This window comes from Polyodon spathula, chromosome 24 (assembly GCF_017654505.1).
Source record: "Polyodon spathula isolate WHYD16114869_AA chromosome 24, ASM1765450v1, whole genome shotgun sequence".
Taxonomy (NCBI): domain Eukaryota; kingdom Metazoa; phylum Chordata; class Actinopteri; order Acipenseriformes; family Polyodontidae; genus Polyodon; species Polyodon spathula.
Genome location: NC_054557.1, coordinates 1729946 through 1747063, shown reverse-complemented (window position 1 = coordinate 1747063; position 17118 = coordinate 1729946). Strand labels below are relative to the sequence as shown.

Here is a 17118-nt window from a genome sequence, read left to right as displayed (position 1 = left end):
CAGATTCTGCTGAGTGGCCAACCCTTATTTAGCTATCGCCACAATTTTAAACAATTAACTACTCAATACAAAAAAAAGGTACTATGCATGTGTTATTATTAGCTGAAATGGCTGAATTAGTGTTACATAGCTCCAGTAGTGTTACTTACCTTTGCTGCATTCAGTGTATTCACAATTCTTGTTTTACTGTACTTGATTTCACTCAGAGCACAAACATTGATTTAAGAAGGAATATTATCTGGATACACTAGCTTGCTTATAACAGAGATTCTGGTTCTGATCTGGATACATTATCGTGCTAATAACAGATTCTGGTTCTTCTGATCTGGATACACTAGCTTGCTTATAACAGAGATTCTGATTCTTTTCTTTTTTTATAATTTGTCTTCTGTATTTTTTACAGCCAGTCAAACAGCACAGGTGTTGAGCTGTGAGGTGCTGCCAGTGAAGGAGGAACAGACAGCATCACTGTCTCCACCAATCTCTCCTGCCCAGACTCCCTCCCCAGCCCCCAGACCTCCACACACTCACAGAGACATGTCACTGATACAGAACTGTCCCAAAGCGGAGGCATTACACTCCCCCTCCACCAGCCCCTCCCCTCCCCCTTCACCAGCAAGAGCATCCTGCCCCCCAGGGCAGCTAGCAGCAGACGCCTCGGAGCTCCTGGTCCAGCTGCTTGCTGCGCAGAGGGATGGGAATTCTGGGCAGGCCTGCATTGTCAGGATCCTGGCCTCTATGAAGGAGCAGCAGGCGCAGCAGTTGGGGGTTCTCCAGAGCCTGGCAGAGAAGCAGAGTCACATGGTGGAACGCCACGAGGCTCTAGAGCAGCGGCTAGGTGAGATCAGCAGCAGTCTGAACCAGCTCGTTGCTGGCCTGCTCCCCACTCTGCAGGTCCTGAGCTCAGCTGCACAGGGACTACACACTCCTGTCTCCCAGCCCTGTCCCCCTCCTGCTCCTGACTGCTAGCCTTCCTCTCGGCGGCATGCTCTCTTCAGCTCTGCTACGGGGCAAAGACAGTGATCATCTTGGGCTTCTAAAGTTCCTTTCGCGGCAGAAACTGTCCCAGCTGTCAGACTAAAGGGTAGTTCACTCTCTTTTTATGCCTTTCACTTCCAGAGGCTGGGTTTGATTCTGGTTTAATCCCAATTGACATTTGTGTAATCCAGAACAACATGCATTCTGCACTAGTGTCATCCTGTTTGAGGACCAGGCCTGGCTGGCAGGCAGGATTGAGGAGAGCTGTGAGGGGAAGCTACCGTGGGGCTTGCCTGTGGTAGCCAGTGCCATTGCCCCTCACCTTTCAGTAACTCTGGACATTAATTTGTAATTTTATATTATAAGCATTATGGTTGTGATATGTTACTTTTAGTTTCATGTTGTAGAACTGGATAAATACATGTTCTTGTGCAGTTCTCTTGTCTGGAGTCTTCTACTTCCCACTGGGGTCATATTTCCTTTGCGAGGAGGATATCGTGGAGGCAGCTGGATGTCTCACATAATTCATAGTTCACCATCTTCCTTCTACCTGGAAAACCGCTTATTCATTTGAGGTGAAATTTGGAATTAATATTATCAAGTACAAGTTATTGAGATATCAGATTCTGGGGATATAAGGAGATGTCTGTTCATGCATGTGTCTGTCTCTGTCACACTTCAATGTTTTAATATAATCGGGAGAAGCACAAACTTATTCTATACCATTCTGTACATACAAGTCATGGTCATCCATTGTTTTATCATGGCCCAGTTATATTGTTGCTGACAATTCATTAAAAACTGGGCTCCAGCTGAAGCATACTGTGATTTGGCATTACAATTCTGGAATATTTATTTTGACCCCTTATCTCCAATTAGATTTGTGACTTATTTATTAATACATTGTGGTCTTTTTATTTGCCGGCAGAATCAATACATGCACTGACTCTTTTCTAAATCATGGGAAATTATGTAATTCTACACAAAAACCATTTATAACCACCAGATGGCAGCCTAGTTCGCTGGCTATAGTGCAAGCTGCATTATTTGCTGCTGCTGCTGCTTTCAACACCCAATTCTGTTTGAGAAAGTACCCATTTCAAGAAGGGCAAAGTATCAGGACTGTAAGGCAAGCAGAACCCAGCTCAAGGTGGTTAATAATTCAGTTGTTTTTCAGAATGGTGCCTGGATATCTCTCAGCAGCTACTCATTGAGTCTTGCAGAGTGCGGGGAGGAAATCAAATGTATCTTATGTTGGCGTTTGCATGGTAGTCTTGAGGCATCAAGAGTGTTGGAGGAGTGCCCTGTTCACATATCAGTAACTCTTCAGTTCTTTTGACAAACAAATGTATTAAAATTAATGAAAGGTTGGTGGGTTACTTCTGAACAAGCTGTTTAATTGATGGCAGTGGTGAACTACCTTAGAATTTAAAAGTATACCAATACATACTTCCTGTGTTAACGGTTATTAATTAGTAGTGTTTATGTGTATGTGTATGTGTGTGTGTGTGTGTGTGTGTGTGTGTGGGGGGGGGGGGGACCTTTAATTGTGGAATAATGCAGATTTATATATAAGATTATGATCCCCTACTGATCAGTAGTAATGCACCAGTGCTGTGCAGAAAACCAGTATAGTGTGCCTTCTATTGGTAGAATACAGTAAGCACAAGAGAGGAGACAGACAATTTGGTTTTCTTAAAAAAGTGTAACCTAAAACATGATAGATCATTTAGATGTAAATATAAAATTAATATAATATAATGGAACAGCTTGTAAGTATGGAGTAACATGGATATAAGTTAGTGGTTAAATTAATGTGACAATGAAATAGTTTTTACCAGCACACCAGCACCCAATTGAGAAAGCCATGGAATACAGCTGTGCACCAAAACAGAATCTCAAGAAACAATCGTTCACTATACCCCAGAAACTTAAATCACATAACCCTGCAAAGTTTAAGCAGTGTACCAAGAATTAATTTGGAAATAAAAAATAAAAAATCACATGACCACAGTATGGCAGCCCTTAGGTCTCAATGCGGGGTGTTTTCAAGTTCCCATAACACTAAACATGTTACAAAATTGTTACAAGAGGTGAAATAGCTCACAGGGATACTTAAATATTGATATCCATCATTAGTGTAGATCACTATGCCGTACACTATATGTATGTGAAAAGGTATTAACATAAATATACTACCCAGTGTGGACTATTTCAAGATACAGACTTTAGCAAGATTTTAAGAACTGTACTTAAATGATTTTCTTCCTAAAAAGGGTGTTTTCTTTAGTCAAACCTGGTGAGGATTGCCATTTCATTTCAACCCATTCTTTGTAGATGCTTTACCCTTCACAGCAGTGTATAGACCTGGAAAAAGTAAGCATAGTGTTTTCCGTACTATTTACCACCCACATTTCATAATATTTGACCCTCCCAAAAAAAGTATTAATCTTTAAGCAAAACCATTTTCACACTGTTGTCTCAATCATACTAAAAATAAAAATGTTAAAACCGTACGAGTGGTCGGCCAGTGTCTGGTGATTCAAGCGTCACATTCTTTTATTCCACCCCAGAACCAGCCGCTGCAGACATGCGTGGACAGAGCTGCTTTCAAGAAGTGGCACTTCCAAAGCTCTTCTCCAGTACCAGCTTTGTGCCTCAACATTTAAGTCATATTCTTCCCTGTAACCTTCCTGCGCCCCTGCTATTTTGTAGATGTTTTGTTACTGCTGATTCCTGGTAACTAAACCTCTCCTATGCTGCAATTTAAACTGGTTCCAATTCTTCATCAGCACAGGCAGCCCTGTATTTTAAATCTGTAACAAAAACAAGTTAGAAAAATGCAACAGCTATTTAAAGTGGTGATATCAAACAAGTTAGGAGAAGCAATTGGGGCAGCCTCATCAAGCATCAAGCAAATAGACACAATTGGAAAGGTGCTGGGGCTCAACATTCACACAAGTGTTGCTTCTAACTTGGCTTTTTTTACACTCCACTTTAAATTGAAATGCTCATTCCATTATCAGCTGAGTTGTAACCAGAATAAAGATGCTGAGACACATATGTGCCAAGGAAAGTGCTCAACACAGACTGAAGTGTTCTTGGTTATCCTTACAAGCATTAATACAGAGAGAAAGACAGACAGGGAATGGGAGAGGCGTCATCACAGGTGCAGACAAGTATGCTTTGGGAAGACACACAGACAACATGCAGGTAAGGCACAGGTAGATGAGGGCACACATGGACAGACACTTATTCCATACATACAAGAATATGTGAAAGAACATGAAATATATTTCCAACAATTAAGATGATGAACAAGACTAATAATGGCAACGAGTGCAAGGGATAATGAGAGTGCAAGGTAAGTGTATGGGAAGTGACCCTTGATGGGGCAGGCATTGCAGATCCAGGGCTGGGGTATTGGTGCCTTTTTTTGTTGTGCATTGTCAATGTTTTTATTGCAGGTGTGACTTTTGAGCTGATAATGGAATGGTTAGAATGCCCTTGAAGTTGTCCAAAGAGCATTTCATTGTAAAGTGGAACAATGAAAAAAAAGAAGCCAAGTTAGAAGCAACAATTGTGTGAATGTTGGGCCCTAGCACTTTTCCAATTGTGCCTATTCACTTGATGCTTGACAAGGTTGCCCCAATTGCTTCTCCTAACTTAGGCTTTTGTGTTTGATATCACCACTTTAAACAGCTGTTACATTTTTCTGACAGTGTTTTTGCTATAGATATCACTTCTTTTTTACTTAATAGTAAAAGGTAAATAGTAAAATAGGAAAGCTATTTGAAAATGTGTATGGTAAATAGACAGACAAGAGCATAATGAGTAATGTAAGAGAAATGAGAAAAGATTTGAAAGTAAAATAATGGTAGAAGGGACTTTTGGACAGTATTGAAAGTGTAAACATTGTATTGTTTTAGTTGCAAATGTAGTTGCAAATGTACATCCATGAGTGGTGAAAACAATATATCTATTTTGGTAGGCATTGATGTATTGATTTTTACGTATGTACAAAACAACATTATAAATGATTTGAAAAGGTACATGTCAGTACTAAAGGGTAGTATACTAACATGTTTTAATGCTGAAGACCCCATTATTCTCCTTATGAACTTAAGCCAGCGTAAGGCATTTGTAAAGCATTCAATCTCTTGATAAAATGCCATATCTATGTCCTTTGCATTTGTTGGCCATGGTTTGACTACAATAAGTGCATTATTTGCATGCACCCATTTTCCAATAGCACCCACAGCAAGAAGAGACACACCTTATCCTTGGTGTATGATAATGGAAGATAATTGATCATTCCTATTGTCCACAGCATTGCGTCACTCTGTAACGGTCCTGTCTGATTTGGACTGCAAGCATTCTTCCTGCTGACATTCACGTTTCATGACTGTAGAACTTTTGCATTGCCTATATTTGCTACCAAGAATCATTGCTCATTTGTCATGTCTATAAATGAGTTTTTCCAAACACATGGAAATCTGTACCAGCAGGTGCAATCATAAGGAGTGAAGCGGAGCGGAGCGGAATGAAACAAAGCTAAGCAGAGCAAAGAAAGAGCAGAGCGGAGGATATTCTGCAGAGAACGGAACTGTCACCGCTCCGCTCACATTCTCTGAACATAACAGACACGTGCCATTAAAATATATTGTCTTTAACACAGGATTTGCACATTACAGAAGAGAAGGGAGTAAACTCTGTATCTTATATGAGAAGTGGGTAAATGATATATTGCCCAAATGCAAAGTAGGTAAACACCATTTACCTGCATATACCCTCGACTATACCAGAGTAAAACTCCAAAGAAAAGATTAAAGTACCTGGCATTGCCAGGCAGATTCCCATCCTATAGCAACCAGGCCTAAATTATTATTTTATTTCTTAGCAGATACCCTTATTCAGGTCAACTTACAATTGTGACTATTATTTTTATTATTTTTTACAGAGTGTTTTTTTATTTTATTGGATCAATCTAGGTAAAGCAGCAGTGTGTCATCCACCTGGGATAGAAGACGTGACTTTCCAGTCAAGAGCACAGTGCTCTAACCACTACTCCATATATGCTACAAGTGAAGAATCACGAATATCTTGTTGTATAACTATTATTATTATTATTATTATGCTTCCAAGCCAAAGGCTGGGAAGCCTATTGTTAAAGTTCTTTATTTTGTGAAAATAATGTGAAAATGGTGATGTTTTATTAAACAAGATGGCCGCCACTTATACGTTTACATTTGAAATTGAATCCTGCATCCATTGACAAACGATTTTCTTGACTAACTCTGAACTTCACAAGCATCTTCCCTGATACTGTATCAATATAACAGACTTTTAAAAAGTTGTGTTGACCGGAAACAAAAATGGCCATTTGATGCATTTTTTATTTATTTTTTTTTAGAAACCTTTTGAAATCTTCCTGGGAACCGGTGAAGCCATTGATCTGACACTTGGCATATATCATCAGCATCCAAACCCGCATCAAATTTGCAAAGCAGAAGTTTCTGTGATAAATTTTAATGTCGAAATGGCTGCCACAAACGCACCCGTAACGGCAAATTGCTGCTATTTGAACACTGTTTGGCCAACAAACTCCAAACTTGGTAGTTATTGTCCCAGTAACAATGGAATACAAATGTCAAAATGGTTGTTTTATAAAACAAGATGGCCGCCAGGTGTACGTTTACGTCTGAAATTTAAAACTGCCTCAGTTGACAAATGGTTTACTTGACTAACTAAACTTTACAAGCATCATCCTTGACACTAGCAATACAACCGACTTAAACTTGCATTAAAACAAGATGGCTGCCTGACGCATTTTTGAAAAAAAAAAAAAAAACCACAACTTTCAGAATCTTCTGTGGAACAGTTGAAGTTGCTGATTTTAAACTTGGCATATTGAGAACTAAACATGCTTAGGCGGGTCCTGATACTGGGGTTTGGGAGCCGTAAAACTGCCTGGCAGTTCTAGTTATTTTCTACATGAAACACTTTGTATAGGTATACAAATGCCAATTGCTATGCATAAAAGCAATCAGCCAAATCAATTTGGCTTGCTATTTATTTATAAACACCAATTTCTACATCTATTTAAACAAATATTTTTCTAAATATATTTATTCCTCTAGCATTTTTTAAAATAATTTATTTCTACTTAATAAATAATTTATTTAATTAAAACTAGGACCTACAACTTATCAGACATTTAGACAAGGAAGCTACATGCCACTAGTGTATAATTCTAACAAGAAATAGAGCATTTCTAAAATAGAGCAGAACCTTCAGGTTTTTGGTGAAAGCTTGTCAGGCATGGATGTAAGCTTAAAAAATTAACATATTTCAACAGCACAGTGGCATAGCAGGCTAAGGCTGTGTGCTCTTCAAGGACATCATGTTGCAAGTTCAAAAAATTGTTTTTTTTTGCTTGATATCTGCTGTTTGTAAAACAAATACATTGTTTAATATAAATGGTGTGGATGTCAAAATGCTTGTGATCCCAAATTTACTTTGACGTTGACCAACATGTAGAATCACGATTGGTAGATGCCCAGTTATTTAGCTGTTCCGTTTGAAAAGTTGCTACACACTTACAATAAACTGAAGAGAAAGGAGAACAACATTTTTACGTTAGTTTGACTTGCATCTCATTGTGTATAAGAGGTATTTACGTTTTTCACATTTGATGCAAGAAAGTTTCAGACTTTTGGTACTGGTACAGATGGTAATCCTAAGTGATTTAGTTTTGCCGCTGCAACATGGTGAAAACAGCAAAACTCTTGGAGCTGTAGAGACTCATGGTACTTTCAAACTTGTACGAGGAACTACTGTCCATCTCTATTTGTACATCTTCAATAAAAATCAGGAGAGCAGAATATATTCCATCACAATACAAATGGTAAATAAGAGAATGTTATACTTAATTCTCAAAATTAGTTATGTGAAATGTTGCTCTATAAAACAAAAAACAAGACTCTGATGGCAGGTGCTCATCTTTTATTGATGTAAATCCAGTAGTGCAGGACAACATATTTTCTACATTGTTTTTACACACTGAACTTTTTCAAACCATCACAAATCAGAAAGCAAGTGGGAACATGTCAGGAGTGCGCACACACACTAACAGACTTGACAACATCAGCTACAGCAGCAGGGAGTTAGGTCTCAACCTGAAACCATCAGGGGACCAGCCTTTAAAAACCCTCAAAGTGCCAAATCCTGCCCTGCACCAGGGAGTAAACCGCCTTCAAAAACAGAGAAGTATATTTATACTGCAGATTTACTTCCATTGTATTCTCAATTCGCTTCACACAATGTAGCAGCAGATTAATATTGTACAGTGGGCAATTCCAAATGTGAAGAGCTCAAAATCACCCCTAAAATAGGCTCGTGTGAACTCTATTGCAAATGGCAGGAGCCTGCGTTTATATAAACCTCCTTACCACTTAACTTAAACTGGTCTCCACAATAGGAAAAATAAGCAGGTTTCTTGAAACCTCAGAAAGACTGGAGGTCAGGACCAGCAAGGTTGTATTAGAGACAGGCCAATGCCTTGTGGAAGGAGGCTATGACCAAGGAGAAACTCCTGCTTTACAGATAATCCAGTGGATAACACCTTTACTTTTTCCTTGCAAGTCTAAAGGCATGGGCCAGGATTCAAAGGGTGTGCTGCAGAATATAATTTTTCAAAAAAACACAGGGTATTTGACCAATTCACTACTTAAAAGGGCTCTTTCTTCACCTTTTAAAAGAAAGTTCAGTCCAAGCATTCCATCAACCATAATACAGATGTTGGTTATCTTCCAATCACACTCAAAAGTCAAGTATAAATGAAGAATGCAGCCTACAATATAACCTACTTTCAGAAAGTGGAGTGCAGCATTTTAAACACACAACACAGATGATACAGAGAGGTGAACACAAACTACAAAGCAGGTAGGCCCAGGCAACTCTGACAGAAGAATATTTTCATTGTGAATGGCTAGAGTTTAACAAATCATACCTTTTACATTATACAAGGCCATATCCCTTGATCTTTCCAGCAAGAATATCTAAGGTATAGGACCCACAAAACTAATGATGTGCTTGTCCAACTTCAGTTACAACATATAAAAATCCCTCAATTACTTAATCTGTTTCTTCCAGGAATCTGAGAACTGCATGTTCTGTAAACTCTGGTTCCTCACAGCAAGAACAGGGTTGCCTGGCCTGCACATAAACATCCAGATGAATTGTTTCTAATGCATTCGGTGTGGTGTTTATTCCTTTAATAAATACTACAGGCTCTGGCAGTTAGAACAAGTGCCCTGGTGACGCGGTGAAATGAGGAAGCTGGTCTGAGGACTAGGAGGATTGTCTAGGTGTGCCAAGATGAAGACAGGTAGAAGTGAAAGGAGTGGGGGGTCTCGCAAGCTGCCAAAGGGAGAGGAAAGGGTACTGGGGATGAAGGAAGTTTCCTTTAGGGCACGGGGACAACACGCATGGTGTTGGTGTAACCGGAACCTGGACGCCACCCAGTCAGCACAATGACCACATCACCAGACTTGAAGAATCCACGAGCCTTGCCTGGGGTGAAACAGGAAGAGACAAAACAGAGCAACAATGGGATTGTATATAGATAACTAACAACCTGTTTAGCATTGCAAAGCAAGTGTGTCAGATGCAACTTGCAATGGTTTAACCCTTTGAGGTCCTATGTCAGACCAGGTCCGACATTACAATTTTCCTTTTCTGGTCCAATGTCGGAACCTGTCAGGCATCAAAAAGACGCGAAGCACAGGTCTCTAGTCTAGTCTCTAGAAAATCTTTCAATGGCCGAGGGAGACCAATAGGAGCCGGAAAAATAAAAGGGGCGAGTCTGAGCAATACCCATAGTCCCTGCACCACAGACAAACAAGATACCTGCTTCCACATCCAGCGCTCAAAAGAATCACTGACATTTGCCAAGCTTTTTGAGATGTTATAGTAATAAAATAATTACTTGGCTCTCATTATTGAGGAGTTTGGTGATAAAATGAGTAAACAGCGCGTGTGAAAATAAATTGGACCCGACGTTCCTCACAGGCACTGAATAAATGGACTGCAAAAGGGATAAAGAACTTCCTGTGAAAATTTGTGGTACTTTTCTGGCTGATGGAAGCCAAGCAATAGAATAAAGGTGTATGAAGGAAGTAGAATACCCAATTATTTTTTTTTAATGAAAAGCAGTTAGGATGCTGTTTGTCTGTGGAAAATAGCGGCCTCTGCCTCACGGGCAATGAGAGCCACAGCATCACCCAGAAGGGACGGGAGAGTCAGACCCATAGTCATCACAATACAATATTGAATAATACGAATTCCATCAAGCAAGGTTCGAAAAACACCTTCTCAAACACTACTGAAGTCCCCAATAGTCTTGAATGAAAATAAAAAAAGGGGACATGGGAGAAAGTTGTTGAGCGAAGAAAATGTTGAAAGCTTGGATTACTACAGCTTCAAATAAATGTACAACTGAAACATATGCACCTCTTTGTAGGGTGTTTAAAAAGGGGGATCCATCTATCATTTGTTATTAAAGCAGGCGTACCGATATCCATGGCGAAGTTGACACGGAGGTCAACGTCATCTGCCCATACGTCAAGGGCGGGCTCGTTAAACAGCACTGGGAAGATCCCGCGGTACAGGTGGGCCTGGCGAGCAGTCTGTCCTTGACGAGTCACAGCGATGATGGGGGCACGGGGCCGGTACCTGGAGATCAGGTGGGCGGACCTAAAGAGCAATACATCAATATCAACCAAGAGGATTGTGCTTCACTTTAGTTGCTTAGTCACAGTCCACTGTCATGCAAAAACCCTTCCCTTTGAGCCCATAATCAAAGTATCAAGAAAACACACATCAAATCATTCAGGGATGGAAATGAGGTGGCAATCTTGTCGTCATCCCCAATTGATGTAATTTTGGCATTGCTCTGCCCCTGCCCCGCCCACACATTTGTCTTAAGCTCATATGCGACAAATGATTTGGCTTGCTGTATAAAACCTGGAATGGTTCAAACTGATATACAACAGGAAACATTTTCCATCCTTCACAGATAAGATCGTCTCCATTTGGGGCACGTCACACCCTCACCGACAGGCTTCCATTCTGAACATCAGTTTCAGCCCCTTGGGGAGGCTCCCGACACACCATGTCTGCTCAGTGAGAGTCAGCTGTAGGAGAGCTAAACATAGCCTTCTGAAATGTCAGGGTTCAGAACTCGCGGTAAGAGTCCCTAAAGTAAGATTGTAGATGTTCAAAAAGCAAGACAAATCCTTCTTTCATTGACATAAAATCAACCCCACAACTTAAGTTTACAATACATAACCCCTCAAACTTGCATCTACTGAACTTCTGTATTGAAACATTCCTTTTTTTTGGTCAGTATTTGAGTAAGCAACCAAATCCTTTAACCCACTGCAGACAAGGTCCGACAGACATGAGAGATCTGTCATTCCACCAACATCTTCTTTTTGGGTCAGTAAGCATTCTTGATGATTCAAAAGTGATTTAGTATGCTTCCAGTGTGTGTTGATGCCATGGTATACAGGAATCTAAACCACAGACAAATGCTGCATCGCATAGGTATCCATTGGCTTGGGGCTTCAGTGAAATCCATTTTGATTGTGATGTTATCCCTGAAGTTTCTCCTATGGATATTTCACTACAGTAAATGTTTTCTTAATTTCTTTTGGGGTTTACAAACATTTTAGGCTATTTAGTATGCCGTCAGTTAATACTTTAAACTCGAGAACGCTGAATCTCAACACAAAACTGCATTGTTGGTCGACTGTCTGGAATTTGACCAAGGGTTTTTATGCCACTTTGTACATGTTGCATGCAGTTATGTCACCATTCCAATCAACTCTACTGCAAAGGGTTAAGAAGCACTGCCTGCAGACTGCTTGTGGACTCCATGAAGGCAGCTCATACCTAGAAGCATGCGGGCCTGTACCTTACCTGCCAGTCTTGGTGAGTACAATAATGGCACTGGCACAGCACTTCAAGGAAGACTCGACTCCGCCGATGGCGGCAGCCTCAGTGGGGTCCCGGGTCAGGGGGGACAGGCGCCGCAGCTCCTCAAACAGCTGCCTGTGAAAAATAGCGGCCTCTGCCTCACGGGCAATCTGAGAGCCACAGCACCACCCAGAAGGGAGGGGAGAGTCAGACCCACAGTATTGCAGAAACAACTAATACATTGTGATGTGGCAAAGGAAATACAGGTATAGATCCAATAGTTGTGAAATTTACCAAATCTGGTGTTAAAAATCAACATTAGTTAAGTTAATGAAAATTAGCTTTTACCTTTTTTTCTTTTACAAATCATCCTCCACATCACAATCTATTAATACCACTGCAATAACCCTTTATATACTCAGGGCCTCACTTAGACCAGAGCTCTCCTTGCTCACCAGACAGAGTTATTCTCACTTCCAGGAAGACTCTCACCAAACACCTTGCCTTCACTTTACCCCCTAGACTTCAGCAACACATTGCTGAAACTAATTTTCAAACTTCAACAATGCATTTATCAATTCAGAACTAAAAGGTTAAACTAGCATTACAAGTTGGAAACAATACTTGGGTCAAAACCAGAGCTGCGATGCTGTGTAATATAGCAGTTGCTGATAAATTACAGCAAAGTGAGGCAACAGTGTAGGCTGTTAAAGGCTTGGAGGGGAAGCAGAAGGCAAGATCTGTTTCTGGACAGCCAAGGACCTCTCCCATCTGTCTTCATACCTGCCAGACCCGGTCAATACTATGAAAGCTGACGCTAAGATCTTAAAGGATGCCTCCACGGCTCCAATGGCAATAGCCTCGGTTGGGTCAGTGGAATGCGCGGTTATACGGTGAAGGTCCTGAAACACCTGCCGGTGGAAAATAGCTGCCTCAGCCTCGCGAGCAATCTGCAGCCAAGGAATGGGAGTGAAGAGAGAGAGAGAGAACGGAGGGGAAACGAGCAGACAGAAGATGGGAAAAAGTGGTGCAAAAAGTAGTTCAGTTAGTGGAATCAAACACATTTAATTACCAACATGCAGGTGGTGTTACTGGCTGGTTGTACACAGTCAATAATTTGATCTGGAAAATAAAATGTAAAAAAATCAGCTAAAATGTACAGTATTAACCATGTCATAACTTGGTTACAGTATCTAGGTTAAACAACAAGTTTAATTTACTGTTGAAGACAGAATTCATAAAACTAGCTACAAGACTATTGCATATTCCCACAACTTTACAGTTGGTAAAAATATCCCAATTGCCAGTCATGCAGCTTTGTGAAGCATTCAAAATGAATAACTTGGTTTCATATAACTACCAATATAAGCCCTTTAATGCAACATGGAAAAGCAAATCTAATGTGGTTTTAGATCAGGCACATAGCAGTACATTTCACCAAATCATCCAGACATAGCTACCTCTATTGTGCACAAACCACCATGCAATACATCTTCATTAAATTAGTTCATTGTCAGTGTACAGCTTGAATTCCTTTACCAGTTTCACACTAGGCTTGAATTCAGTAGTGAGCTTTGCCAGTCCAAACATTGAGAGCAAGTTCTGGACTACTTGTTTTCTGAAGGCAACAACTTTGGGATTCAAAAACAGGAGGAGTGTGAAAATGGTATCAGTTCCAAAACAAAACCTTCAGATTAGTCAAAGCAGCAAGGACAGGAAAGTTTAGCTTTAGAGAACAGGGATGTTAAGCAAGCGTTTGCAAGTGTTTGACTGGTACATTAAAACACAGCCATTAGTTATTTCTGTGGAAAAAGTAAAAGCTTTAAACCAGAACCACAGCCTCTTAATTAGAACAGCAGAAGCAATTAAGAAATACTAGTAACATTTCTATAACAAGACATATTACTGTGTGTATTCACAGACCCATTAATCTAGGACTACCTTATCACAGGTACAATTAGATAAAGATTAGACTGTTAATGAAGGGGTTATAGCAAGAAGAGATGCACCATAAATAAAAGATTCAAGTGCTAGTTAAAAAAAAAAAAAAAAAAAAAAAAAAAAGCAGTTCTCTCTCCCCTATTCTTTGGGATTTGGGTTTCATAAGCAAATGTCCTGAAGATTTAGTTTTGAATATTACTTTTGAGCTGAGCCACTAGGCAATTGGGTTGAGGGGCCAAATTATGGCTGCTTGGAGCAGCATGCTCAACGAGTGGGACAGGTGGATGAGAATAACCGCAGAACCGTGGCTTTGAGCTAGGAATTTAAAATGAGAGAAAGTGTCCAATATGACAATTAAACTTGCTATATTACTGCTATATTTCATATTAATTTAAAAATGAAAACCAAGCATTGGTTTGTTCATTACAAGGTGTTCATTTTATATAGGCATTTCAATTTAAAAGGATACAGCACACAGAGTGGCAATATAGGGACAAGTATTGACTGCTTTCTGTTTATATAGAACCCATTGTCCCTTACCCCCAATTAAAATCCCTGAACAGCACATTGCAGACTAGGCACATACAAATGGGTATAAAATTGTACAAGGAAAGCAAGACAACACTGATAACACTGCTCTGGAACAGTTACCCTCCTGAAAAACAGGCACTCTGTCTCTGTATGAAGCAGCAGAGCTCCACAAGATATGGTTGTGATCAGTCAGAGGAGGCAGTTATCTTCACAGGAAGGACCACTCTGGTAAAATGGTGACCAGGGGAGCTTGAGATTAACATTTACAAATTACTCAAGGTGGGGGGCAGAGAAAGAGAGAGAGAATAGGTCTCAAGACATATCTTGAGACATAATATGTCCCCTCCCCTAGAAGGCCATGGGATATTTTACATCCAGTGTAATGTTCAGATACCCCCAGTGCCAGTGCATACTTACCGCGTGCTGCATGCACACAGCCTCCAGGGGATAGTCTCCCTTGGCTGTCTCTCCGCTCAGCATGATGCAGTCAGCTCCATCCAGGACTGCATTGGCCACATCGCTGGCCTCTGCACGAGTGGGACGGGGTTTCTTAATCATGCTCTCCAACATCTAGAGAACACACACAATAGGGAAACTAGGTGTCACACACTATTACATTTTTTTTTTTTTTTTTTTTTTTTTATTTTAAAAACAAAAACACATTGTCTCAATTATCATGGTGTATTTTGGGCCCCTATGTCCAGTCAGGTGTGAGTAATAAACATAAGTATAGCACAGATTGGCTTTGTAGATTTGTATTTCCATAGAAGACAGACTTTGAAAACAAACATCCATTAAAAACAGAAACCACTTCCCTAAATGGTTATCTGAGGTGCAGTATGGCTACTATTTGTTGGCAGGTACCTGAGTGGCGCAGATGACTGGTTTGCCAGCTTTGTTGCAACGACCAATCATCATCTTCTGTGCAAGGAAGACTTTTTCGGCAGGAATCTCAATTCCAAGATCTCCACGGGCAACCATGATGCCGTCACTGGCTTCCAGGATCTCATCAAACCTGCAACAAAGGAAGTGGCGTTACCTATGTTCCGAGCCCTCTCCCCTAACTCCCCTCTCAGATGCTCCACTTCCTCACCTGCGCACGCCCTCATGATTCTCAATCTTGCTGATGATCTTTATGTTTTTGCCCTTCTCTCCCAGGACTTTCCTAACAGCCTGCACATCAGTAGCCTTGCGGATGAAGGAGGCGAAGACCATGTCTACCCCCTGCTCCACTCCGAACTGCAGGTCCTGGATGTCCTTCTCAGAGACAGCAGGCAGGTCCACCGCAGCGCCTGGCAGGTTCACTCCCTTCTTGCTGCCCAGGATACCACCGTTCTCTACCTCACACATGACATAGTTAGACCCTGCAAGAAAGAAAAACAAATAACGAACAAACCAGTCTTTCACACTACCAACAAGTCTGTCCGCCCTTCCCGCCTACTCCCACAGTAGGTAATACGATCCAATACTGGTTAAGGATAGGCTTCTCCCCTCAAGAAATTTTATCCTGCTGGATAAGATTCACTACCTTAATTTATTTTGGTCTTTGGTTATCTTAAGAGCTCTCCGGTCATTCTCGCAACACAGAGAATGGAGCATGCAGACATTGCTTGTGCAGATCCCAATTTCTTCCCTCCCCTAATGCTGCTTTCGTCCTCTCACCTAGCTCCTTCACCAGGAGTGAGATGAGTCCGTCATCAATGTAGATCTTGCTGCCTGCCTGCACCACCTTGGTCAGGTTTTTGTAGTCAACCCACACCGTGTTCTCATCACATTTCTCCATGAAGTTGTCGTCCAGGGTTATCTTCAGAGAGGCGCCCTTCTGCAGCTCCACCTCGGCTGTGCCACTCTATGCAGGAGACAGCATGCTGAGCAAGTGTGGCAACTTACTCATGCTCATCTTGCAGGCACTGCAAGTCTCTTGCAGAACAAACTATTTGGGTTTCCATTGAAAATCTGTAATCCAGGCTCTCAGCAAATAAACATTCAACAAGTGGTTACAGATGGCAAAATAAGCTCCTCAAAATCAACCCCCACCCCCACACCTACCTCAGTCAAGGACATACAGTAGTACACAAAATAAACAAACCACTCTAAAGCCCTCCACCCCCTTCCAACAGTTTTCATCGATATCCAATTCACATAAGCCAATTTGCTCAACAGTAATTACTTTCATACACATATCCTGGTTTTTACAGGTCTGTAATGCTAAAAAGCAGAACAGGATGGGGACTCTGCGACTGCCTGATTTCCACTTGAACTCATGCCAGTTTCACAGATAATCAAAGCTAACCAGCAAATGTACAGAATTAATATTGTTAATTGTTGTTAGTAGTCATAGTAGTAGGCAGCTGTTGAAGGATGAAATACTAGAACAGCAGAGTTCTCAGAAGCATGCTAATTGACCTGAATTGTATCGTCCACTCATTTTGTTTGGTTCAATGATACAGCATCAGTACTCACTCCCTTGATGAGTCCAGTTCTGATTTCTGGTCCCTTTGTGTCCAGTGCTATAGCCACTGGTCTGTAGAGGATGGGGTTAGCAGCGAAGCTCTCAGTGGCTTCACGCACATTCCTGATGGTGCCTTCATGGTACTGCAAGAGAGGACATCCGTGTTACTAAAACAGTTTAACCCACAAGGATACACCCTATTCATTATGAAAAAGAAATACATTGGTGCAAAGCAT

General features: G+C 40.9%; 2 protein-coding genes across 3 annotated transcripts in view; one reads left to right on the top strand and one right to left on the bottom strand.

Moving 5' to 3' along the window:
- Positions 1–3773, top strand: part of LOC121299184 — a 34230-nt gene extending 30457 nt beyond the window's left edge. Inside the window, exon 8 of the mRNA XM_041226797.1 lies at positions 404–3773. Within this exon, the coding sequence (XP_041082731.1) occupies positions 404–969 (566 nt within the window). The 3' untranslated portion in view covers positions 970–3773. The remainder of the gene's footprint in view (positions 1–403) is intronic.
- Positions 3774–7968: 4195 nt separating this feature from the next.
- Positions 7969–17118, bottom strand: part of LOC121299263 (pyruvate kinase PKM-like) — a 29985-nt gene continuing 20835 nt past the window's right edge. Inside the window, exons 4-11 of one of the 2 annotated variants that reach the window (XM_041226930.1) lie at positions 16894–17025; positions 16093–16279; positions 15524–15794; positions 15295–15445; positions 14848–15000; positions 12742–12908; positions 10553–10734; positions 7969–9552 (exon numbers count right to left, since the gene is read on the bottom strand). In XM_041226930.1, coding sequence (XP_041082864.1) covers positions 9446–9552; positions 10553–10734; positions 12742–12908; positions 14848–15000; positions 15295–15445; positions 15524–15794; positions 16093–16279; positions 16894–17025 — 1350 coding nt within the window. In that variant the 3' untranslated portion in view covers positions 7969–9445. Of the gene's footprint in view, positions 9553–10552; positions 10735–11961; positions 12129–12741; positions 12909–14847; positions 15001–15294; positions 15446–15523; positions 15795–16092; positions 16280–16893; positions 17026–17118 lie in introns of both variants that reach the window. The other variant, XM_041226929.1, reaches the window with a different exon arrangement.